General features: G+C 41.5%; 4 protein-coding genes across 8 annotated transcripts in view; 2 read left to right on the forward strand and 2 right to left on the reverse strand.

Annotated features, from left to right (window-relative positions):
- Positions 1 to 3,659, forward strand: part of crebbpa (CREB binding protein a) — a 48,716-nt gene extending 45,057 nt beyond the window's left edge. For 2 of the 4 annotated variants that reach the window (XM_067396368.1, XM_067396371.1), the window contains one exon: positions 186 to 3,659. In XM_067396368.1, the coding sequence (XP_067252469.1) occupies positions 186 to 2,426 (2,241 nt within the window). In that variant the 3' untranslated portion in view covers positions 2,427 to 3,659. The remainder of the gene's footprint in view (positions 1 to 185) is intronic. The other 2 variants (XM_067396370.1, XM_067396372.1) reach the window with 1 other exon arrangement.
- Positions 3,660 to 3,849: 190 nt separating this feature from the next.
- slx4 (SLX4 structure-specific endonuclease subunit homolog (S. cerevisiae)) lies at positions 3,850 to 15,091 on the forward strand. 2 transcript variants are annotated; one of them, XM_067396373.1, is made up of 13 exons: positions 3,850 to 4,686; positions 6,194 to 6,356; positions 6,468 to 6,692; positions 7,376 to 7,608; positions 7,680 to 7,972; positions 8,652 to 8,901; positions 8,977 to 9,059; positions 9,144 to 9,290; positions 9,376 to 9,545; positions 9,649 to 12,107; positions 12,274 to 12,373; positions 13,631 to 13,906; positions 13,982 to 15,091. In XM_067396373.1, exons 1-13 carry the CDS (start codon positions 4,278 to 4,280, stop codon positions 14,364 to 14,366), a joined length of 5,193 nt encoding a protein of 1,730 aa, XP_067252474.1. In that variant the 5' UTR covers positions 3,850 to 4,277; the 3' UTR covers positions 14,367 to 15,091. The 2 variants fall into 2 exon arrangements, with proteins under 2 accessions (XP_067252474.1, XP_067252476.1); XM_067396375.1 differs by having other exon boundaries at positions 7,686 to 7,972.
- A 70-nt stretch (positions 15,092 to 15,161) lies between these two features.
- mcrip2 (MAPK regulated corepressor interacting protein 2) lies at positions 15,162 to 19,865 on the reverse strand. The gene is made up of 5 exons (XM_067396377.1): positions 18,453 to 19,865; positions 18,210 to 18,279; positions 17,239 to 17,372; positions 15,851 to 15,952; positions 15,162 to 15,538 (listed from the first exon to the last, which is right to left on the reverse strand). The coding sequence occupies exons 1-5, from the start codon at positions 18,505 to 18,507 to the stop codon at positions 15,468 to 15,470; spliced, it is 432 nt and encodes a 143-aa protein (XP_067252478.1). The 5' UTR covers positions 18,508 to 19,865; the 3' UTR covers positions 15,162 to 15,467.
- Positions 19,866 to 19,949: 84 nt separating this feature from the next.
- On the reverse strand, positions 19,950 to 25,785 carry gde1 (glycerophosphodiester phosphodiesterase 1). Its single transcript, XM_067396376.1, has 6 exons — positions 25,104 to 25,785; positions 22,739 to 22,914; positions 22,531 to 22,636; positions 22,316 to 22,408; positions 22,019 to 22,230; positions 19,950 to 20,814 (listed from the first exon to the last, which is right to left on the reverse strand). Exons 1-6 carry the CDS (start codon positions 25,368 to 25,370, stop codon positions 20,667 to 20,669), a joined length of 1,002 nt encoding a protein of 333 aa, XP_067252477.1. The 5' UTR covers positions 25,371 to 25,785; the 3' UTR covers positions 19,950 to 20,666.
- Between the last annotated feature and the right edge of the window lie 673 nt (positions 25,786 to 26,458).

The raw sequence follows: 26,458 nt of genomic DNA on the forward strand, positions 1-26,458 counted from the left end.
GGAGTCAAAAGAAAGAAACCTCTTGGGAGTGTGATATCTGAAAGCTACTATTCTGCCTGTAGTGTAAACACATCTTTTTTTGTCCATTTGTTGTTAATGCATCTTAACTATTATTTGACTTCTTATAATGAGAAGACTTTTTATATTCCTGACATCTCATTTATATTCCTGTCATCTTTCCTCAGGACTTTGACCTGTGCATTAGTTGCTACAACACTAAGGGCCATGAGCACCAGATGGTTAAGTGGGGTCTGGGTCTGGACGATGACAGCAACAGCCAAAGCGGCGAGGCATCCAAGAGTCCTCAGGAGAGTCGGCGTCTGAGCATCCAGCGTTGCATCCAGTCTCTGGTGCATGCCTGCCAGTGCCGCAACGCCAACTGCTCCCTGCCATCTTGCCAGAAGATGAAGCGTGTGGTGCAGCACACTAAGGGCTGCAAGCGCAAGACAAACGGTGGTTGTCCGGTGTGCAAGCAGCTCATTGCACTCTGCTGCTATCATGCCAAGCACTGCCAGGAGAACAAGTGCCCCGTGCCCTTCTGCCTCAATATCAAGCACAAACTGCGTCAGCAGCAGCTGCAACACAGGCTGCAGCAGGCGCAGATGATGCGGAGACGCATGGCCACTATGCAGGGCCGAGCCATGCCTCAGAGCCTGCCGTCACCACCTGCGTCAACAGCCCCCAGCACACCCACCTCGCATCAGCAACCCAACACCCCTCAAACGCCGCAGCCGCTGTCCAACCAGCCAGCTACGCCCAATGCAGGCGTCATGTCTCCGACCTATCCCAGTGCACCCCGAAATGGACAACCCCCTACTCCAGCTTCACAAGGCAAACCTGGTCCACAGGCTTCCCCACTACACCAGCAGCAGTCTCCGCTCCCGCAACCTCCCCAGCAGCAGCCACCTCCGCAACAGCCTCCTCAGCAGCAGCCTCCGCCTATGGCGGTCAAAATGGCACGACATATAGAGATGGTTGCACAGGCTCAACACAACCAGAACTATCGCATGACCATGAACGGCCTTCCCATGAACCACCAGCAGCCACGCATGCCAGGCCCCATGCAGCCGCCCATGCAGCTTGTTGGACCACGCGGACAGCAGGTCATGCAGCCCATGCCACAAGGACAGTGGACTGGAGGCCCTCAGCCAGGCATGCAAGTGGCTCAGCAGCAGGTTGCTCCGCAACAGACTGCACAGGGCCCTCAGCAGACTATGCCTATGCAGAGACCCACGATGCCCCAACAAACGCAACAGCCGCGCATGATGGTACCCACACAGGGTCCACGACCGCAAGCACCCCAGAGACCCGGAGCCATCGCCCCCAATGCCTTGCAGGACCTGCTACGCACCCTCAAATCACCCAGCTCGCCCCAACAACAACAGCAGGTGTTGAACATCCTCAAATCGAACCCGCAACTCATGGCCGCCTTTATCAAACAGAGGACTGCGAAGTACCACGCCAACCAGCCGCAGCAGCAACAACCGCAACAGGGCATGCATGCAGCACAGCCAACGATGCAGAACATGGCAGCCATGCAGGGAGTGCCGCGACCTGGCATGGCACCCCAGCAGCAACAGCAGCAGCCCACACCACAAGGCATGGCAGCTCTTGGACCGCAGAATCAGCTTATGAACCCTGCGCACGCCAACAACCCGCAGCTGCAGGAAATGTACCGCCGCCAGCTTTTGCGACACCAGCAGCAACAACAACAACAACAACAACAACAACAGCAGCAGCAGCAGCAGGGAGTGATGCCGCAGGCACATGGCCAGTTCCCGCAGACACAAGGGACTGCTACCAACTACACGCAACTTCGAATGCAGCAGCAGCAGTTGGTCATGCAGGGAGCAGGTGGACCCATGGGCCAGCTACCCCCCATGGCCCAGATGGGGCAGGCGGGGCTGGGAATGGACGGCTCACCCAACCTCCTGCACCAACGCATGCTCCAGCAACAGCAGCAGCAGCAGCTTCCGCAGCAGCAGGTCGTCCTCAAGCCTCCAATGGGCTCACCAGCGCAACCAAGTCCCATGAGCCCACAAGCTCACCTGCTTTCCGGTCAGCCGCAAGGTGCGCACCTACCCGGCCAGCCCATGGCTAATGCACTCAGTAATCAGGTGTGCTCACCGGCTCCCGTACAGTCGCCTAGACCTCCATCGCGGCAACTTCCTCCACATTCCAGTCCTTCCCCACAGGTTCAGCCACAGCCATCACCGCAGCATGTGCCGCCTCACACAGGATCACCACACCCTGGTCTGACGACACCCATGCCTGGCTCCATGGAGCAGGGACACCTGGGCACACCTGAGCAGAGTGCAATGCTCCCGCAGCTTAACACGCCCAACCGCGGAGGGCTGCCCAGTGACTTAGGTATGGTGGGAGACACAACGGGAGACACGCTGGAGAAATTTGTGGAGGGATTGTAGCGTTTAATGGGAGACTCCACCCACCATAGTCTCCCCATTCCTCTTTTTTGTGGCTCTGTTGGTTTTTCTCTAATATTCTCAAATTTTTTTGTACTGACATGTAAAAAGTTTGAAGAAATGTATGAAAAAAAAAAAATTTATGTCGACAAGGAATAGGGAATGTTGATGTTTCCTAAAAACAAAAGACTGATTTCTTCCTTTTAAGAGGGATTTGAAAATTGTTGTTTAAAAGAAATATAAATCACAAAGAATATATTTTTTGTTCAGTTTAGACCCATGTGTGGTCAATGTTTTGTTTTACAGGTTAATGTTTTTGTTTTGGGGCGGGGGGGTCTGGTTTCATGCCTTTTCTTTTTTTTAAGAAAATTACGAAACTTCATTATAATATTCATACCTTTTGTTTTGTACCTTATCTAACTTTACAGCATTTTTGTGTTGGAAGACTGTAAAATATTTTGTCTGGGAGTTTAGGTCAGGGTTTCTCCGCTCTGTCTGTCATCCTTCTTGGCGATTGTATTCTAGTGTTGTACCATTTTTTTGTTTTTTTTATTATTATTATTATTTTTGTTTTTTTTCAGACATGCATTCGGAGGCGTTTCCTCCTTTCCTCATTGTGAAGTTTGTATGAGGAGAACTATTTGTTTGTATTGATAGGAACTGTGCATACGCATGTATGCAGACACAAATGTGCATCGCTCAGACAATACAACACCGAATCCAAGAGGACATGTACACATTTACAACATCTCACTGGCCTGGATCCAGAGGTTCTGTCTTGCAGATGTAGAAAATTGTTGCTTTTTGTCCTAATTTTGTTATACAGATATATAAATGTAAAGAGAGCTAGAAAGAGAGAGAGAGAGAGAAGGAGGGAGAGAGAGGGGCCCCTAAGCTGAGCGGGAGGGAATGGGTGATCAAGTGCTTGATCAAGAGCAGTATGGATTCTGGTATTGACCCTCATTCCTCTCACACAAACTTGAACAGGGGCTCTACTTTTTCCCTTAATGTAAATCAAGCAAGTTATTAAGCAAAGTACTATAAATATAAGGAAGAGAGAATGAAATCACTGTATAAACTGGTTGAAAAACTTATTTCTTACTTATATACCATATTGTTAAATAAACTGTGTGCAACAGATCAAACCCATGTGTCTTTAATGTTGTTTTTATATATACTTTGAGAAAGTCAACGTTGATTTCTTGAGGAAAAACTTGCGTCCGTGGGCTTATTTAACTCCTGTCAGATTTAAAAGTGTAAAACACATGAATTATTAATGTAATATCATTGATTAAATGAGTTATTTGCCATATTTAGTGTTATTTACAATCTTTTTAGCAATTTCATCATTTCGTAAGTAATATCACATGATTGTTTCGCAATCGACGCAGTCACTGCGTCATCGCGTACTTCACGTCACCGGAAGTAGACGGCGGCGGTTGCGGGACAGTATTTTGAACAATATAAACCTCCACTGCAGCATATTTTACAAGAAAATCGTCGTTTTACGACATAAAATCATCTGTATTAAAGACATAAAATGAAACGCGTCTCGCCAACGGTCTGTATTTAAATTGTTTTTGAAATAAATCGTGATAAAAGTGCGTTAACTGACATGACTAGTCTATAAGGTTCGAATAGTGGCAAAGTAAAATGTAAACAAAGGTAATTATGATGTATTTAATTACGTACAAATATCCCTTGGACTTTTTCAAACCAAAGCTCTCATAAACGGACAAACCCGATATACATTTCATCCACAATATTACGATTCAAATGATGTTTAATAATAATCCATAAACATGGATCCATATAGCAACTGATGTGACAGATCATGTGTGTGATTGGCTCATCATGGACGACTCGGATCAGGACTTCACCGACCTCTGCTCTCGTCTCCTTAAAAGAGTGAGGAGGAAAGGAGCAGGAGGATCTGGAGATGAGAAAAGATCAGCAACCAAGGATGAGGAGCCATCCTCCCCCTCTTCTAGAAGAAACCCCCCGAAGAGGAGAAAGAAGAAGGATGCTGCTAAGACTGAACTAAAGAGTAACATCAACAGGACTCAGGCTGTAGTGTCCGGCGATGTTTCCCAGCCCGTCGCTGATGTGTCTGGCACAGGGAAGGTCAAAGATGCCGTGATCCGCAGAATGCAACAGTTTAAGAGAGCCAGTCCAGAGAAACTCCTACATGCAGAGACCAACCAACCCACATCCACAGAGTCTGAGGAAAACTATCCCACCACTGCCGGGATCCAGCACACAGGTATGGTGTCGAGCAGGGGTTTTCATTCTTTATAGACCCAGGGATCACCCACCCAAGCCTCTCAGTTTTCATAAAAAAAAATTGTTTAAATGATAAATAATAAAACAATAATAAAATTGTGTTTTACAGGCCTCAGCAATAAGTATGTTTTTATACATTTAATTAAGAGTCCATAACAGCTATAAATTAATACTTCTACTGGAAAATATTGGCGTATGCTGCAAAACATGACTAATTGCTTTATGACTCTAAACCAAAATTGACACAATTTGTAAAATATTGTTAATAAAAAAAAAAAAAAAATTATGGTGTGAAATGTTTTAATATGTGACCCTGGACCACAAAACCAGTCATAAGTGTCAATTTTGAGAAATTGAGATTTATACATCTTATACATTTTATACTGCTGTTTAAAAAACTGGAATCTGAGGGTGCAAAAAATCTAAATACTGAGAAAATCGCCTTTTAAAGGGTTAGTTCACCCAAAAATGAAAATAATGTCAGTAATTACTCACCCTCGTGCCGTTCCACGCCCGTTAAACCTATGTTAATCTTCGGAACACAAATTAAGATATTTTAGTTGAAATCCGATGGCTCAGTGACGCCTACATAGCCTGCAATGACATTTCCTCTCTCAAGATCAATAAATGTACTAAAAACATATTTAAATCAGTTCATGTGAGTACAGTGGTTTAATATTATAAATCGACGAGAATATTTTTGGTGCGCCAAAAAACCCCAAAATTAACGACTTATAGCGATGGCCGATTTCAAAACACTGCTTCAGGAAGCTTTGAAGCATTATAAATCAGCGTATCGAATCATGATTCGGATCGTGTGTCAAACTGCCCAACTGCTGAAATCACGTGACTTTGGCACTCCAAACCACTGATTCGACACAAAAGATTCATAACACTCCGAAGCTTCCTGAAGCAGTATTTTGAAATCAGCCATCACTAAATAAGCGGTTATTTTGTTTTTTTGGCGCACCAAAAATATTCTCGTTGCTTTATAATATTAATATTGAACCACTGTACTCACATGAACTGATTTAACTATGTTTTTAGTACCTTAATGGATCTTGAGGCAGGCCTCACTGAGCCATCAGATTTCAACAAAAATATCTCAATTTGCGCTCCGAAGGTGTGAAACGACATGAGGGTGAGTAATTAATGACAGCATTTTCTTTTTTGGGTGAACTAACCCTTTAAGGTTGTCCAAATTACCTCCTTAGCAACGCATATCCACTCACAAAAATACATTTTGATATATTTACGGTAGGAAATTTACAAAATATCTTCATAGAACATGATCTTTACTTAATGTCCTAATGATTTTTGGTATACAAGAAAAATCGATAATTTTGATTCGAATTTCAATACAATGTATTGTTGGCCATTCCTACAAATATACCCGTGCGACTTATGACTGATTTTGTTGTCCAGGGTCAAATGTGATCATAAAAGACATTTTTTCAAAAGTGTGTGTGCATGTTGTCCTACACAAGATGTGAGTGGAGATGAAGCCCTGGCTCTTCAGCTCCAGCAGGAGATGGATCGTGAGGCTCGGGCTGCTGGGGATGTGGAAGAGGCGGGATTGTTCTTCTGCCAGCTCTGTCAGAAAGATCTGTCAAGCATGAGTCCCCCTCTACGCACTCAGCACATCAACAGGTGCATTTCCACCACAACACACTAGATTATGTGGCATCGTTCATATCGGTTTCATAAACAATGTAGGGTGAGTTTCACATTTGGCTTCTGCCTTTTTCTCCTGCTCTGCAGATGTCTGGATGCCAATGAGAGCAGCGCTCCCTCGGCATCCCATCATTCCCACCCTAGACCACGGGTCCCAGAGTGTCCCATTTGCGGAAAGAGTTTTAAATCAGAAAAAAGCCGGTCTGTCCACCTGAAGCGTTGCTCAACTGATATGGGTGTGAAGCCCAATGATCTTCTTCAGGCTCTGAGGAGACAAGCTGCTGAGACTGTGAGCCACAACACCGACCAATTGTGAGTCAGCTGCTGTACACTTGTTGACTTTGTAACATATTCTCATCCTTTTTTCTTTATTGTGAGATTTTATTTTTAAAAATAATGTTTACAAAACAAAATTCATTTAAAAATAAAACGAAAAATAACAAAATTAATCTTTGTTAACCTTAAAAAATACAACTGTTAATTGTTAATTCATTTTATCTCCGGTCCATTAAATAATATTAACAGACACAATTTTTTATTTTAATAATGCATTAGATAATGTTGAAAATAACTAAGATTAATAAATGCTGTAGATTTTGTTTTTCATTGTTAGTTCATGTTAACTAATGTATACAAATAAATCCTTTTTATAAAAAAGGTTACCAATTTTTCTATGTATGTGTGTGTGTGTGTATAATATATATATATATACACTGGTTAAAAGTTTGGACACATTACTATTTTTAATGTTTTTGAAAGAAGTCTCTTCTGCTCACCAAGGCTGCATTTATTTGATCAAAAATACAGAAAAAAACAATAAAACCATGGGAATACAGACCTCTACTTCCATGGGACTCGAGAGGGTCGTGCAGATGTCTCTCATTGTCATTTGTTCCTCTCCCAAGGCTCTTGGCTCCGATCTGCTTCACTCACAACAATAAAAAAATGTCCCCAGGAGATCTACATATTTATATTACATGTTCTGTGTTCTTCAGACAACAAGTAAGTGGCACAACAAGGAGGGATAGTGTGCCTGTGAAAAAGAGGACCAGGAGGAAAGCCCAGAAGATGGACGAGGACACCATGATGGCGCTGGCTCTGTCCCGCTCTCTACTTGAGCAGGAAATGGAAAAGGTGCGAGAGGTTGAGGAGGAGAGGGAGATACTGGCTCAGCTCTCCAGCCCTCCTGCAACGACGGCTCCTGTATTACAGTGGAGACCTGGTGCAGGTAAACTCGCTTTGTCAGTTAAACATATGCAATAAACTATAAATAGCATAATCATTCATGTTCTCTTTCAGGTAAAGGCCGTGGAAAGAGAAGGAAGGGAGCGTCTCCTGTCCACCCACCCCTACTCCTTATTCAGGACCCTCAGACAGCACTGAATCGTCTACAGGACCGGGTTTCGTCTCTCCTGCTCCGTTCCAGACCCCCCTCTCCGCCCACACCCACCCTATCCCCCTCCACACTGCCTCTCCATCCTCATGCCCGCCTCTGGGACAAAAGTGCTCTTCGCGGAGGAGGACCAGACTCAGTTTCAGAGTTTTACACATCAGAATTGAGCAACTTCATACAGCCATGGGTTGCACCAGAGGTCAGACATTTACTCTGAGAAGAAATTGTGCACAATTTTCAAGTGTGCATTATTCCAAAGAAAAATGTTTGTTCATAAAAAAAATGTATTTTATTTTTTTGAACAAACATTTTCAACATACATATATATATACAGCTATGGAAAAAATTAAGAGACCACTTAACATTGATTTCTGAACTAGGAGTGGTCTCTTAATTTTTTCCATAGCTATATATATATATATATATATGTGTGTGTTTCAGTACAACAAATTTATGTAATTATAATTTACAATAATAGCCTTAAATTTAAAAGCATAACTTCATGACAGCTATAAATAAATATTTTTACTGGAAAATTTATTTTAAATTCCCTTTGTCTTATTGTGCACAGTTCACCAGTGCGCAGTAGGTCAAAGAACAAAAAAGGATCATGAAAAATTTTATATTTTTAAATAAACGTAAACAATAAACTTAAACATGTTAACTATAAAAATTGGAATTTTTAAAAACATGAACATTACTACATTCCATTTTTTTTTGATAGGGCCAGTAGTTCAGATTTTTCATTTCTTACTAACATTTTCATTTTTCATTCAAATCCCAGTGGATAAAATCACATTCTACATTATTTCTCACTGAATATTTTGTTTGTTAAATATGTGGATGCTAGTTCTTAAAGTTTCTTTATAATACTTCAGAGGGAAAAAGTCCAGTCGCTTGAAGTTACTCCAGTCAAGAAACCACCAGTTGTGACCCCAGAAGCCGATTTGGTCCAGGAAAAGCCTTCGGATCGGAGCCCAGCACAGCACAGGACTACCTGTCCTCTCACTCCTTGTTCGGGTACACCAGGCAGCCAGGCTCTGCAGGACCTGATGGAGCTTGCAGAGGAAGGCATGACCCTCACTCAGTATGGATACACCAAGCACACAGCCGCAGGGGACAAGTCAGGTAATACAGGTATTGTGTCATGAAAAGGCATAATTATTTATTACACTTGGCTCACACTGTCACCATGTTCTTTAGAAAAAGACGCCGCCAAGAATGAACTTCCCTCAAGTGGGTTTGTTCCAGAGACATATAACAAGAAGACACCCAAAAAAGTCTCAGTAAGAATTTCCTTCAATTTTAACTCTATCATGATTGGTTCAATATTAAATGTTCTATAGTACTTTACTATGTCCGTTTTTCAGGTGTACATTTCAAAGTTATCATCAGATCTGAGCAGTATGGTCAACAACCCTCAACTCAGTGATGTGCAGTTACAGGTGGACAGTGGGGACGTCTTTTTCACGCACTCGTTTATGCTGTACACACGATGCCCCCTGCTGGCCAACATGGTTAGTGCATCTCGATTCTGACGCCATAAACATTAACCATTAAGAAGTGCAGATGAATAGCCAAGCTGTTACCATGTTTTTGTAGGTTCATGACTCAGGTTTTGGAGTTCAGGAGGAGGGTATGCCTGTTGCTCAGAGGGTGTTGTTGGGTGATGTGCTTGGAGAGGCAGTACTGGCCCTCCTGCAGTATCTTTACACAGCCCACTGTCCTCTGACACATACACTGCTACCACACGTACAGGAGCTTGCTGATAGGTCAGCAAGAAAACCCCAATCATGTAGTTCAATTATTTGAGCATATAAATTGCTTTTAGATAACAATATATAGTGGATAGTAAATCTTTGTGGTTTGTTTCAGGTTTGGTTTGACTGAGCTGCAACAGCACTGCGAGGAATATTCCGGAAGTGCGGAGGAAAACCCAAGAGGAGAGTCTAAAATGTTTCCAGCACCTGAGCCTCATCTCAGGGACCAAGAAGACCAAAACTTGGCAGAAAGCAACTTCTTGGAGCTCCTCCAATCAATGTGGCAGCATGGGGACAGCGAAGAAGAGGATGATTTTAAAGAGACTGGTGGAGAGGAAAGAAACATGGAAGAGGAGCATGAGAGAGGAGAGGGAGAGAAAGAGGACCAGGTGGATGAGGAAGAGCTTGATGAGATATATGAGTTTGCAGCGACACAAAGGAAGATGGAGACGATGTTGGAGCATGCGACAGAGGCTGAGGAAGAGGAGGGAGATGCAAATGCGTCCCTCGAAAATGAAAAGAAGGATGAAGGGATAGAGAAAAATGAGTCAGAATCCCTCTTAGAGAAGTCTGCCAGCAGTTGCCATAGTAACAAACAAGGCGTGGATGGGACAGAGGCTGCCATGGTAACAAGTCCAACAGAAACCCTTAAAAAGCCCAGTCCGGAGACTGAGAGAGTTAGTTTGATTCCAGAATTAGATGCTGGCACTAATGAAAACATAGACCCAGATGCCTGTCTAGACAAGAGCTATGACCGTTTATTCTCCCAGTCTGTAGGTGAATACATGGAACCATCACAGACGGCAGCATCCTGCTCTCAGAAACAACATTACAAGCCATCATGCGCACTACAGCGAAACACACCTGCCCCGTTTCGGCCTTCATGTGTCAGTGAGGTGATTGACCTGTCTATAAGTCCTCCGCTAAGCTTAAGTATGTCAGGTGAGACTTCCTTTCCCGTACCTGGCGTGTCTCCTCTTCCACATAAGGGTGAAGATGCAGTAGGTAAGTCGGTGAGACATAGAAAAGACAATTCAAGCTGGCAAGGAATAGAAAACCCTCCTTCCCCTCCAAATTCACACAACAAAGAAGTTGAGCTCATTGTACTCTCAGATGATTCCAGTGAGGAAATGGACATGGATGGTGACAACAATAATGCAGCTACCACTAAATGTGCTTTGTCCCCTCAGTCTCCTTTTAAATCTCCCTCAGAACCTCCTCAAATGTCCACAAGCTATGCTTGCAAAGTCAAACACACAGAGAACAGTTTCAAAGAATCAGGATCCCAAGGCCATGCTGGAAAACAGGTAAATGCTTCCAAGCAGGAGATGACTGATACAGAAGCCAAGTCTGACCGATCAGAGCTTTATAGTCCTGGTGTTGCAAATGAAAGTGTGTTTGATGGCTCTGCCGAGGTTTCCTGGCTGATTCCAGCCACTCCGGTACCATCCACACGCTGTAGCTCTGCCCAGACCTGCATTAGCATGCGCCGAACCCAACTCTTCCCCAAATCTTGTTCTACATCATCCTCTTCTTCCTCTTCCTCTGTCTCGGACAGTTTGAAACCTGTTTCTTCAAGCAGCAACTGCCTTAAAGAGAAGCCGGTAGTCTTGTCCAATCTGTTCAAATCAGATCAGAGTCTCCTTAAAGAATGCCCTAGCACTGATACAGATCAGTCTCCAGGTTACCAGAGACCACTTCAACTTCTAAGACTGTCTCGAGCATCTGATGGCTCCCACAGTGGCACCATCATGGGACGTCCAACCCAGGGTATCCCACAGCCCTCAAGTAGCACTCCTCTCCATTCAAACTCTTCTTTACAACGTCAGATCCCGTTTGGCTCCCCTGTGGCTGGTGACTGTGAGGTTCAGCCCGGGGATAGCAGAGGTAATAGCGGATCTTTTGGTAGTCAGGGGAAAGTTGGCCTAGTGTCTCTACAACTGAGTTCTCCTTCCCCTAGTAAAGCACCTGAGAAGAAGCAGAGTAGCTCTCTTCAGCATGGATGCTCCAGTCCGTCCTCAAACTCTCCGAGTTACAGTTATTCTGAAAGAGCGAGAGAGAGCGAGAATGATGGCATAGAACAAATGGAAGTGGGAGAAGAACATCCAAATCAAAGTGTTGAAGAAGTGGTGGATATTGCAGGAAACTTGTTCTGTGACAAGGATGAGCTTGGAAGAATAGAGGGAGAAGAGCATGCAAATCGAAGTGTTGAAGTGGTAGATATTGCAGGAAACTCATTTTGTGACATGGATGAGCCTCCTATAGCGTTTGACGACTCCTGGGGTTTGGATGGAGGGGTTGGGAGCCAGAAGCCCCACTTTAGTCTAAAACTTGACAGCAGTGAAGGTACAGTTAGTCCACCAGATCTCAAGGGACAAATGACAAGTCTACATGCCACGTCTCCTCTTTCATCTGGAGCTTGTAACAAAACTCCTGATCCAAGTCCAGGTCCGTTCAATCACAGTCTACCTGACCCTGACATGTGGGATGATTGGGAGGAGGTTGCACCCCTTCCTCTTTCTCAGAGACTGGCAGCTCCCTCTGCCAAGAGAGTTGCTGAACTAAAGACTCCAGGTAAAACATGTTGTCCTCCTTTTTGTCATGTTAATTATGTTTCCCTGCAGCTCTTATTTTTTCTGACATGGCTGCACAGGCCTGTTAATTATGCATTCAGAAAGCTCTGTAAGATTGATTTTGTTTTTGGAAAACCTTCTTAAAATCAATTTAACTTTCTGCACAGTTGCTTGCAGAAAGAAGAATAAAGGACCGCTGGTACCCATCACCCCCATGCCAGGATTCTCTGATATGGACACACCTGAGCTCAAAAACCGACTCAATAGGTGTGCATAAAAGGAGTATTTAGACACTGTCATGCTTAAAAATGTATTCATGTCTTTGCAATAGTTAGCAAAATATCAAACCAAGTGGAAAACATTACTCTGCAACTTTTTATTTTCAGAACTTTAGGAACTTTTAAAATGGACTTTTAACTAACTGGTTCCAGGGTCATTTTTAGTACATGTATGAAGTCAGTTCCCCTCAGGGTGTTCACACAGGTGTCCAAGTAGAGTAATTCATCAGAGTTCATCACAGAAGCAATGGACGTGATTTATTTTTTTTTTATCCAAGTACTTTGTCTTAATTTTCAATAGTGTTTATTGTTTTATAGTATAAAAATAAACAAACTTACATGCCATTTCTTAAAGGGATAGTTCACCCAAAAATGAAAATTCTGTCAGTAATTACTCACTCTCATGTTGTTCCAAACCTGTAAGATTTTCGTTCATCTACAGAGCATAAATGAAGATCTTTTTTGATGAAATCTGAGAGCTTTCTGTCCCTCCATAGACAGCCTACGCAATTGATATTTTGACGCTTCAAAAAGAGATCGTAAAACTAATCAATATGAATTGTGCGGTTTAGTCCAAATTTTCTGAAGAGACTTGATATGATGAACAGATTTAATTTAGGATTTATTCACATATTAACAATGATAAACAAAAACAGAAGCTCAACCGAACCTGCTTGATGCGAGAAAAACCTCTCCTGGAAGCTCAAACGTGCTGCGTGACACAAGAATGGTTTGGTTCTCGCACATCAAACGAACATGCTTGAGCTTCTGTTTACCACAGCTGACATGTGCATTGATGAATGTTTATATGCGAATAAAAGCCTAAATTCAATCTGTTCATATAAGGCGATCAAGTCTCTTCAGAAAATGTGGAATAAACCGCTCAATTCATATGGATTAGTTTTACGATCTCTTTATGAAAGCACTCAGATTTCATCAAAAAGATCTTCATTTGTGTTCTGAAGATGAATGAAAGTCTTACGGGTTTGGAACGACATGAGGGTGAGTAATTAATGACAGAATTTTAATTTTTGGGTGAACTAACCCTTTAATTGACAGTGGTCGTCACATTAGGGAACCAGTTTAGACCAAATCAAGATTATGTACATCCTAAGAATCAGTTAAGTATTCAAATACTCAAAACCTTCAACTGAGAATCAAATGCAGATGTTGTGGAACTTTGCCCTCACAAAGCCAGAGCAACATGTTCAAAAACACAGAGCTGCATAATGATGTTTTTTTCTAGATTTGGTGTGCGTCCGCTGCCAAAGAAACAGATGGTTCTGAAGCTGAAAGAGATCCATCAGTACACCCACCAGCTGCAGAGCTCCGAGTCTGAGGAGGAGACCTCTGGACCCCAACGCCCCCAGAATGCCTCCAACTCCCAGTCTGCGCCACTCTCCTTTAAGCAACCAACAGCGCCCCCTGCTGTCTCCCCTATGAAACTGCCACCAAGTGAAGAAGATGAGCTTTTATCAGCCTCTCAAAACTCAAACGCGTCCTCCAATGCGGAGTCCGAGAGGTACAGCTCCTATATGGCTATAGACACAATTAATACTACAAAGAAACTTCGTTCAACTCTTTTTCTTTTATCCAGGTCCAACCCAGAACTATGTGTGTCTGAAGACGATGACTCAGACAGCGAGGGCATCACAGCATCTCAGGCTGTTGTACGTGAGAAGGACAAACTCCTCGCAGTTCGTCAGTTCATCCTATCCGACCCAAAACTGTACGGACGCGTGCTGCAGTACCAGCCTCTCTCCCTGGCGGAGCTGCGGTCCAGCTTGAAAGCAGCAGGCATCAGGTTAGGTGCTGCTAAGCTACTAGACTTCCTGGACTCCCAGTGCATCACTTTCAGTACGGCCAAACAAGGCCAGAATGCTTCTTCCCGCAGGAAGCGAGGTGGGAAAACGAAAACTAATGGTGTTGTAGCAGGTAGAGGGAGGAAAAAAGCAGCTAAGCCCAATGGAGGAGTTTCATGAGGGCTGAAATAAAATGTGATAAAACTACATCCTTGTCAGAATAAATTGTTAAATGACAATAATGTTCATCTTTTCAACAAAACAGTAGCTGATAAACATCTACACTCAGGGTCTTAAGCCTTCCAGTGAAGGAATTTAAATTTAAATAAATGTAAAAGTTTTTTTTTTTTACCTGCTTCATATTGTTTATTTTGTACAATGTATGAAGTGAAAATATTATTCTTAAATGAATTTAATTTAATGTCTGGATAATGTAATTAAAATACATTTCTTTATGTGTCTCATGTGTTTATACAATAATTGTGTTCATTTCTACTATATCGTTGTATTTAAATTTCATCCAGCTGCTTTATATATTCTTTCAATATATATTCATTCCAAATGTGCCTCTCTCAAACAAACTCCCAGCCAAAAACAAGTCATGAAAACGGTCATGAAATGTGTGGGTCATATTTTAGAAAATTTTGCATTGACAATATTTTAAAACAGGCACATTTAACTGCACCCACCCAATTGGCTTTAGCCTGTAATGTAAAAACATTGTAAACTACATATGTAAGTATATGTAATATAATGTGTCCAGAAATTCTGATTTTCATTATTGTATCACAATTATTTTTGTTTTTCCACTTGTAATTATAAAAAATAACAATGCAAAAAAATAGAAATAAAAAAATAAAAATTAAGATTTAAAAATATGACCCATAAATTTCTTTGCAAAATTCATCCCATGATTTCAGATTGTAAACAACAGTGAAAAAAAAAAAAAAAAAATCACAGAACTAAGATGTCTTGAAAAATTTTTACTGGACTTTTTTTGTTTGTTTTATAACATCACTTTTTTTGCAAAGATCTGTGGAGAAAAACAGACATCTCACATTCTAACAAAAGAAAGAAAAGCAGAAGAAAAATCTCTGATCATCTTGCGTGTGCATGAGAGAGAATCTGTGTCCGGCTGGGCAAACAGTTCCACAGGAAGGGCTGATTTCACACAGCGTGTGAATCTCTCACATTATCACCTGAGCTCTTCAGGAGAGTCAGCCTGCACTGCCTCAGTCAGGACCACTCGGCCACATCTCCTCATGCCCCATCATGCACCTGTCATGACAGGTTGACAATGTTGGCCAGGAAACGCTGGGCCCACCACTCCTCAAGATCAATAGGCACAAAATCTGTCAAAAGAGAAACTAGGTAAGTTCTTTGAAATTGTTTTTAATTAAACAATTCCACAAAAATAGACACTTTTTTTCCTTTCATAGTGGGAAAGCAACATGAACATTCTTCAAAATATATCCTGAAAGGAAGTCATGCAAGTTTGGAATGACATAAGGGTGAGTAAATAACAGAATTTTTATTTTTACTTGAATAATGTGAATATATCCTACTGACAGTAAAGTCCTTCACAAGGGGCTGAGCAGAAAGAACAAGTCAGCAGAGTAGAGACTATTTAAAGAAAGTAAATAGGACAGAAGCCATAGACTGACTTTTCATGCCGGGATTGGGGCTTCTTTCCGCGTACTGAACCGGGCCTTTCCCGTTCTCCGGCTGGGATCCCTCTCCAAGCTTCTGTTCCACCTCCTGCCAAGCTGCAATCAAAAAAATAAAAAATATTGTATCATTAAACAAGTAAACATGTATACCATAAATTGTATTAGGTAAATTATATGTCATATCATATGGGGGGTATTTTTTACTTTTAAAAAATTATATCTAGTAAAACTAAAATTTATTCAGACACCTTGAACATTTAATATATGACAAAATATGACAAGATCTCAGAGTTTAACTGTGTCAGATAACACTTAAGCAAAACATGGTCAGGTCGAAGTGTCTGAATATTTTTTGGTCCCAAATTATCATCAATTTTACTGGTATTCCACTGTATGAAGAATTTTTGGGTATAATATGTCAGTTTACTTTATTTTGCTATCCTCACTTACATAAATGAACTATAGTGTCCTGCACAATTATATCTAGTGTATTTTAGAGTCTTATATCTCAAGTCATACAGTGCTAAAATATTTAATCAGCTATATATTGCTCTTATGCAGTGTAAAACTTTTCAGAAACCCACACTGATGTCTAAATTAGAAGTCTGTTTTTAATTGATTATTTTCGATAAATTTTGAAACAAATTCACAAAATGAACTGATTCAGTGATGGATTCATTTGTCAATCAGCCTGAATCTGAATGGCTTTTAAAATCCTTTATTCAGTAAACAAAAACCAAAGTATGGGGTCACTGTAAATGGCATATTATTTCAGAATACATGTTTTATGTCACAACACAGTAGTTCTGAAAACAGTGCCATGTACTCCACCAGAGAACAATTTACAGCTGGTAAAACATGTTCTTCCCATTGGGAACTTGGCAGAAAAATAGGTGGACACATTTTACCAATTCTGATCACTTCCTTTACACTCCCTAAACCGTTGTGAGATTTTACCGGATTGTACAACTCTTTTCTATTGACTCTAAAGCAGTTTGAGAAAACATTAAGCCTGTCATTGTACAAAAGAGCATAAAACCTGCCCTTGAGGGGCTGTTGCATCAGCCTGTGGAGGTGGAGTCTGGAGGCCAGACAAAAACCCTCCTCTTGAAGATAACAACTGCCCTTCTTCACACAAACTCTAGTGAACTTACCTCTCAAAGTACAACCCTAGTCATTCAGAATTGTGGGATATATCTCAGACATCTAATATGCACCATTAAACTCATGTGACAAGCAGCACATTTGTGAGTAATTGTGCAGCCTTGAATCCAGTTGGTCTCTCTTCAAAGTTCATTATGGTCTTGGCAAAACCTTGGCCCTCCTCAAGGTCTTAAACATCAAGGTAACCAAAATACTGGTGTTCTGGAAAATTCACTCACCCTCATAAACAAATCGAACATTCTCCTCATGTGCTGGGGTGAATCCTTCAGTAGTACTGGCAGCTTTTGGGGAGGTGGATCTGTGGTACCGCTTTCCGTTCAGCCGGTGAAATACAATCTTCGGTGCTGGTGAACTACGCAAAGGGAAATTAAAAGATATACAATAATTGCATTGATCAGTATGTTTTTTTTTTTTTTTTTACATTGCATTAATTTATCATACTAATTGTTTATTAATTTAAAAAGCCTACCCAATGATTTTCATTATTAGAGCGTGTATATTCTTCATACATGTTTGCAAAGACTTGAGGGTGAGAAAACGAAGAAGAATTTTGGGGTGACCTGTTCCTTTAAGGCCAAATACTTCCTTCCTTACACAATGTCGTTTCTATAGTGACAGCCACACGTTATGAAACCCAGTTGCTGATTATATCGTCAAAACATAAATCGATCGTTATTGAAATATCAAAACACACAAATGACAGACACAAACGCGAATGTGTGTCGTAAAATTCGCTGCGACTCAGAAAGCAGCACGCGGAGCTGGACAACGTCCTTGTGGGAATAAAAGGGGGGTGTGACAAGCATGTGTTCGCATTATAATAACTCCAAAAGATTACTTATTAAACCTTCTACAGAAAGGAAGACGAATAGTATCGCGACAGACTCTTCAAACACGCCGTCTTTCCACGCGCTCACGCGCACGCGCTACACTTGCAAGGTCACACGGCGTCAGAAAAAAAAAACAAGGGACTTTGGGAAAGGCGTAAAAAAGGACGTCCTGGTTTATAAATGAGGGCAACTTGCTCGGTACGGATACTTTTAAGTATATTAAGCTTATAAACGAAACATGGACGCCGGGATATTTTTAAAGGTGCAGTTAAACCATTCTTAAGTTCCCCTCAGCCACTAAACGCACGTGAAGGAGAGCATCGCGAGCTCAGGTATTACATATAAATTTTATTACTCACTCCGATGCAAGCCAGTGGCTTTGCTTCTGTTTCAGGTCGTTGACTTTGCTCTCAATCTGTTGCGTAGGGCCTGCAAGAAATATCATCGGTTAATACGTCTCTAAAGTAATATCAGCAACCAGAATAAAGGGTCATTCGTGACTTATTCTTAAAATATCAACTATAATAGCGTTAAATTACCTTTCAATGATGGCGATTGCGCTGATATGTATTATAGACTGTGCATGCTGTTCAAAACTGTACCTGTTCTCCGTTGTGTAACAAGTTTGCTGGGACCTCTGGTTATTGTGTACATCATGTGAGAGACGGTTTCTGAAGAACCCCTGCGGCACGATAGATCCACGCGAGGTCTACGGATCGGTCAGTGCGAATGTCACGATTATATGCACGCCAGAAAACGTCACGCGATCCCCCTTCAGGACGGAGCTCTCTTGACGCAGCCACCTTGGAAATAAGCAGCGTCGATCCGGTTCGCAAATCTGTCGTTCAGGCGCCTGCAGCCAACATATGCGACTGGACTTACAGCAGGCGTAAGGTCAATCAAGGTTAAGAGCGTTTATCACCCTAATTACGCGTCGGGTTAAGTCGCTGAGTGTCCGGTGTGCGATGTGTCGCTGCTGAGAAACTTTGAGTTCTGGTTCAGTCTGGACTCTACTGTAAAATTCGGACGTTCAGATCGCAACCTTCCTCCGTGACGTCACGACACGCCCCCCCGCGACGTACACCCGGGGTCACCTTTCACCTACTCACCTTGTGGACCATTAAGCGCGCGCTGTGTTCAGTCTAAACACGGGTTTCATCATGCATGTACCACTGATAAACGCGCATAAAAGCGACCGCGTAATGATAACTTCATGCCGCGCACATGTGCGCTGCAATGAGGCGCTTCACGCACCACGTGGGAACCATAGCAACGGGCTCTTGTGTAAAATCTAAACATTAGTAGTTTTTTCATGCCTTCAAACATACAACTGATTAAACTGTGCAAGGCAAGGGTTTGCGTAAATGTGCGCAGCTATGAGGCGCTCCGCGCACCATGTGGGAGCCAGACAGGCTTTACCTGATAAACGTTAACAGTCCTGAACCTTGCTGTTTGTGTTAATTAAATTAATCTCACTAATCTGCGGTGCAGGTACTGAAGTTACACCTTTCACTCATTAAACACTTATGATCGAATATAAGAATGGAAAACTGTCTGATGCAATTGTTACACAACAACTATTGTACAACAGTCCTTGAAAAGCAACTTGTGATGCAAACTCGCCTTTCAGTGACAACTCACCTTTTTGAGATCAAAATAGGTCACTTATGGGATTTGCATAGATCCAATGAGAAAGTGTTTTTATGGGGGTCTTATAAGGGTACTTAGTTGTTTCAATAAGTACTTTACATTGTTTCCTTTACTCTTACTTTAAAAACTAATGTTTTAAAGGGGAATATTTTATGTATATGAAGTCTGAGATGTGGGAACGGTGAAGAGAGAGAGAGGGCAAACAGTGTGCAGTTTAGCTCATTATTGCGGTTATTATTATCTTAAATATCCTGCATTACAGTTTTGGATATATACGGTATTAAAAATAAATTAAAAATCCTTTAGAGTAACTACAAATGAGCATGTAAAGCAATTTGTTTTAAACACATTGTGCGAAGCATGCCCCCGCCCCATGCAATGTTCTCACCTTTTTCCCCTTTATCTGTTTGTATCCCTGCTTGTGGGACAAAATGACTCCTAATTAAGAATTTAATCATTTTATTTTATTGTAATCATCAGAGAAAACAGATAAACATGCCACTTTCAAATAATCCTGAATTAGTATTTCCGTGTCCAACATAAGGTTGGCATTTAGTAGCTGCCTGAGAACTGACCTCAGATCAAGACCACTGTTATTGCTTATAAATTTCTTTCCTCCTATTTAGAATATATAATTATAGATGTGTTATTTTAAACGTAACCTGTTCCATTAGTTATTAATACTCAAACATGAAACAAACCTAAATACCAAGGTATGCACAACTCATGTCATGAATGAGCGAGAAGCCGTACAGTAGACTGAATATTCAGTAGCACAGCAATTTTTTTCAATGCAGTTTCCACACGAATTAAAAGAAAAGCAGGCTTATTAAATAAACTTCAAAAGATGACCTTCTTCATTGAATATCGGCATTAAAATTGTAATTGCATCAAATGAATTATGTAATAAAATCTATATAGTCATAATTTGGCTCACCTGAGTGGGTGTGTACAGTACATTCGAACATATGATATTTACATCTCCCATATTGTAAATTGCACATAACACTTTTTTTTTTTACCCTGTAAATTTGTCTCTAATGCATGCTGCCTAAATCAAAGCAATTCAATACAGATACATATTGTGATATTTTGAGTAAAGGACAATAGAGATTAGTTGGTCGAATTATAAAAGGCCTAATCTTATGATTGTACATTGTGTCGTTTCAGTAGTGAGGTTCACAGTCTTCTACGAGACTGTCGGTGATGTAGTTGACCTTCAGTAGCTGCTGGTAGTACTGCTTCTCTACAGCCGTGTTCACCGTCCAGCTCACCACCTCCACACCTCGGGCTGCCCAGTATTGCACATAGTCCCTGATGAAAGAAAACACAGTGACCTTCTCAAAGTGTAATACACACTGTAGACAGCGCTGATGTTTAGATACACAGATTCATTTTCAGATGACTGTTTTTTGGTTAAATGCATGACATAAGTGCTGTGGTGAATGTTTCATATACTCGCCAATGAATATTTACTCATTTACTTGTATTTTGGTGATTTTAGGCCCTGATAAAAATACTTGCCTACTGAAGCCATACGTTAAAGGATTAGTTCAATTTTCAAGTAAAATTTTCCTGATAATTTACTCACCCCCATGTCATCCAAGATGTTCATGTCTTTCTTTCTTCAGTCGAAAAGAAATTAAGGTTTTTGATGAAAACATTCCAGGATTATTCTCCTTATAATGGACTTCAATGGCCTCCAAACGGTTGAAAGTCAAAATTACAGTTTCAGTGCAGCTTCAAAGGGCTTTAAACGATACCAGACGAGGAATAAGGGTCTTATCTAGCGAAACGATCGCATACAGCATAAGCTTTTTGAAGAATAAGAAAGTCCGGTTTTGGCAGAAGCACTTGGAAGGCAATCATTTGTTTATATAAAGCATATACATTTATATTTTTTTCGAAAATAACTGATTGTTTCACTAGATAAGACCCTTATTCCTCGTCTGGTATCGTTTAAAGCCCTTTGAAGCTGCACTGAAACTGTCATTTTGACCTTCAACCGTTTGGAGGCCATTGAAGTCCACTATAAGGAGAAAAATCCTGGAATGTTTTCATCAAAAACAATTTCTTTTCGACTGAAGAAAGAAAGCATGAACATCTTGAATGACATGGGGGTGAGTAAATTATCAGGAAAAGTTTATTTGAAAGTGAACTAATCCTTTAAATTTGAATATTTTCCGCTCACTTTACGACTTAAAAAAAGTCTTGAAAATCTGAAAAATATTTGTTGCAGAATTCTGAAGACATTTACAAATTATTATTGGCCCAGTTTATATAGAGGTCTATGTTTTGGATGAATATTTTGGTGGTTGCTCTGCCACACCTGCCCTCACAGACGAGCCGCGGCTGGGTTATATACAGTGGTTGCTTTACTGTGAATGTTGCAGTTTATTTCAGGACCTGTGGTAGGTGTGTTAAAGACTTTACAGTAGTGTAATGCACATAATGACATGGCTTCACAATAATTATATAAAATGAAATGACCAGTTTTGGAAATGAGATAATGACTCACGGCGAGATGAAGTTCTTCTGCACCAGGAAGGCAGAGACTCCGCACAGGTTCCACAGAAGGTGATGATGGGCCCAGTCGAGGAGCACATCCAACACCTGCATCCAGTGGTGTTTCCACGCGGATGAGAACCGCGGCGTCCCATCGCCAAAATTACTCAGACTCCACGGCCGATGGGTCAGTGCGGTCACCACATTAGGATCCGCCTGCCTCATCTGAAAAAGAGGTGATCTCAGTCTAAAAAATGTTCTAAGAAGAAATTCAAGTCCCATCAGAAGCAAATAAACTGAATTATGTTACCCTATAGATGACTTTGGGCTCAAATGAGCAGACGATACTTGTGTTGTAGAGCACTGGATACTTCCGAAATAATTCTTTCAGTGCAGCAGCTGCCTATGAACAACAGATAACAACATGAAAGCATTACCATTCTGGTCTCCTGATGCAGGAATCATTAAATCAATAAGCTCCACTAACAATGTACTCATGCAGAGCAATGTAAGTTGCGACAGTACCTCATCTGGATGACCTTTGACATCAAAGTAGATGGTCAACTGGCGCTTGATGCATTCCTCTACAGCCTCCTGCAGCGTCGGAACGTTCTCACCTCGGAAACGGTCACTGCTCGGCAACCAACAAAAACATACCACCTGCTGTCTTCAAGTTGGTCTTGCTCATTTATACTCTATGTTTGAAACAAGTCTGTCGTTCTTCCCAGCTAACCTGAATCGATGTTTGGCGGCTGCGTCTAGTTTGCGCAGTTCAGAGAAGAGTATCTTGCTCAGTGGTCCCGATCCGTTTGTGGTTCGGTCTACGGTGTCGTCGTGCATCAGTATGGGAACTCCATCAGCGGTGAACTCCAGGTCCAGCTCCACACCCGTGGCTCCATTCTCACTTGCCTTTCAGTTACAAATTAGAGTCATTTAAAGAGGAAGAAACCAGTGCTTAGATCTGTAGATTGAGGAAAACCATAGTTATCGCAATGCTTTCACAATGTGTAATACAAGAAATGAGCTTCTGCGGTTGAGCATGTGATGCTGATCACATGTGCATGAAAGCAGATATATAATAGTCAAAGTGCAGTAAAAGAATATAAAAATACAAACAATTGGTTAACCCCGCCTCCTCATTCATTCATTGGCAGAGAGTCAACTTCAAGTTATCTGATTGGCTAAGGGGCCATTCACACAGAAAGCGTTTTTGTGTTTGAAAACACAAGGCACAGGTCTCATCTGCTCTAGCTTGTTTTGTAATATAGCTTTCCAATAAATGTGACAATATAAACTGCGAATATTGTTTGCTGGTTCTGCTCCTCTATTGTAAGTCACTTCTGATGCATAAATGTTACCAGTTTTAATCTAAATCTATACTTATTTGCATTGCAAAGTCAAACATATTCAAAAGAGATGATTTTTTGTTTTCTGTCAATGAACCGCTTTAAATGTAGAGTAGGCAAGTGAAAACGAGCATCACCTGGGAGGTGCACCGGCCTTGAGTCTGTCACGGAGGAGCTCCGGAGGCATAAAAGGAGGAGCGACGACCGTGAAGGACGAGAGAGGACCAGGCCTGGACTATATTTTATTACGTTTGTGTGGCCGGCAGACACTCGCGGACGCATTACTTTCGAACGTTCAACAAAACTTTAATTCAAAATAAACAAAGAACAAAACGAAAGTATTGCCGGCAGACCCTCGCGGACGTCTGTAAAAATATACCTCAGATTTCATGTCTAATCGCAAAGCTCTTTCCTGTTTTGGATGTTTATCGCAGCATTCATGCAGAAAACCACTCAGTGGGCATAACCGCATTCACAACGGCCGAGTACCTCAGGGATGACCTGTTTTTGTAGGCAAAACCCGGAAGTGAGTTAGCATTTTAGGACTTCCAATTCCATCGCCCTAAAGTCTATGGGGTTTTTTGAACAGGTTTTTGTTAAATCACCTGAAATAAGATCTGTGGTTAACAAAGTCTCTAAATATTTTCATGTTTTGATCTATGACATAAAACACACCAGTTATAACCCACTTGTGACTTTTTAAACCTTTATTGTGCCTTAAAATCGGCAGTTGCTAACAAGTTGCTAAAAGGGACTGCTTCCTTTGGCGGGGACTTTAGACGTCATCATGACAAACAGAACATTTGGACAGCATTTCCCATGAGAAAGTGGATAAGTATTCATACACAGCGCAGATCATAATCGGCGAGCATGTTTTTAAATAAAATTGTTTTTTTAATAATGTTTGAGGACGCTTGGTGGTGACGACGTTGATCCGCGACCATGGTGTGCTGTAGTCCGTTTAAAGCCTACTTTTAGCCTTTTATATCTGATGACTTTATTTAGGCTTCAAAATGTATGTTGTGTTAACTTGTAAAGATTATCTTGATAGACAAAACGTGTAAGTGTCATAACCCTTTGTTAAACACAGAGCTTATTTTTAGCAATTTTCCAAAAGTCTATGGGAAAAATGCATAGGCTTCCGATCTTGGGAACCCGTGCGCCGCTAACTTCCAGGTTGGCCTACAAAAACACGTCATCCCGGGGGTACTCTATTGGGCTACTTTTACACTGTTGCCGTGGGTTGAATCGACCCAAAATAACGTGATATTTAGTCCATGGAATGCGAATTTAACCAGGGGATCCCCGCCAAAAACGCTAATTTTACCCCCCGGAAGGCGAGTTTTACCATAGGACCCCACTGAAGTGCCACTGGGCTAATTTTGGGCTAGTTTTGAGGAGTAATTGGACGGGTTTTGTAGTGAAAACCTGGCAACCCTGGCCGACGGTGACGTCACGAGCATAGCCTCTAGCCTCTCCGAAAATGCCTACCCTACCTTTTAATTAATTCGTTAAAAAACAAAAAAACAAACAAAAAATTAGTTTGAACCAATACATTAAAAAGTTCCGACTCATAGACTGTAAAAAAAGACTCAATTCGTTCACGCTGTCGATGATGTGACACAGGTGTTTTCTTAGGACATCAGCCTACCTGTACAATATCACTTTATGTATGGCCTTTAAAAATAAGCATAGAGACTTTAAATTAAATGGGGGGAAACTTAAGCATTAAACAGAAATTAATGTGCTCACCATCCGTATAGCAGCTATGGTGTTCTCGGGAGCGTCGTGTCCACCACCGCGGTGAGCCACCGCTGACACGCCGTTCGACGACGCTCTAGCCCCGGGCCGCAGCACCTGTCTGGCCCGGCTGGAGGGCACCTGGGGAAACCGAAACATCACCAGAAAGAGGTAGAGAGAGGCCGTGAGCACCGTGGGCCAGACGGCGCTTCTGGTTCCCACCAGAACCACGATGAAGACAGTAGAGAATAGTGTGAGCCCATCTCCCAACTGAAGCATGATGAGGAAAAGAACCTACAAACCCCAAAACAAGAGCTAATTCTGCAACTAATCAAAGACTCTGCTCGAACGATAAGATAAAATCCGCATAGCGAGCGAGTGTCTTCAAAATGTTGACACAGGAGTGTTCAGTCTTGAGTCATTCATTGCCACACAGCTGTGTGTCAGAAACCTGCTTGCATTAATGATCTGTCATGAAAATGTATTGATGACATCACGAATACATCGCGAAAGTGCGCGCGTGACTCCTGACCTCATCACAGTAAAGAACATCAAATGATATTAAAGACATCCTAAATAAATGCATTTCATTTACACTGCGTGTGGATAACCTGTTTAACCTGCTTTACGAGTAAAGCGCGAAAGATATCTAAAATAATAACTGTCCATGCGATGCCGTGGTGGACACTTCCTACAATAGAAACTGATAACTCGACTAAGACATAAAAGTCCCCGTGCGCAAATGATTTTTGGTTGACGACTATACATTTAGCAAAAACATAAAGACAACAGTTTCTTATTATTTGTTTATTCGTTTTTTTTTTTGTTGTTGTTGTTGTTGTTTTTTTTTTTTTTTTTGCATTTGACAAGTTTATATACAATTATTTTATTGCGATTAAAAAAAAACGAATGACTTTTATTTTGAAGTGCATATGTTCACAGCAGCACTGTGCGATCGGGTGTGTCTCATACGTTCTGAAAAGTGAAGCCACGGGCTCTTTGATCGCCCCCTGGAGGCTGGATGCAGTACAGGTCATAAACACCGCCCTCTCAATGCAGTCGAATGAGACTTCAGTGAAAACTTAAAAATAAATTCTGCTTCAAATAAAACTTTATGAAAAATGGTTTTGGTCATTTAAGGTAGTTGTTATCACACTGATATATATTCAATTGTTCGTTTTTGTGATGATTTAGATTTTAGCTAGCAATTTGATGCTATAAAAACGGGGCGTGTCGTCATGATTCGAACTTGATTGACAGCTCAGCTTGTCTGAGGACTGTCGGAGCTTCGAGGGGAGATTGAAGATGTATTAACTAACTGTTAATTTTCGATTTCTTTGTTATTTAACACCAACAAAATGAGTTGT

The sequence above is a fragment of the Chanodichthys erythropterus genome, chromosome 10 (genome assembly GCF_024489055.1).
Source record: "Chanodichthys erythropterus isolate Z2021 chromosome 10, ASM2448905v1, whole genome shotgun sequence".
Taxonomy (NCBI): Eukaryota; Metazoa; Chordata; class Actinopteri; order Cypriniformes; family Xenocyprididae; genus Chanodichthys; species Chanodichthys erythropterus.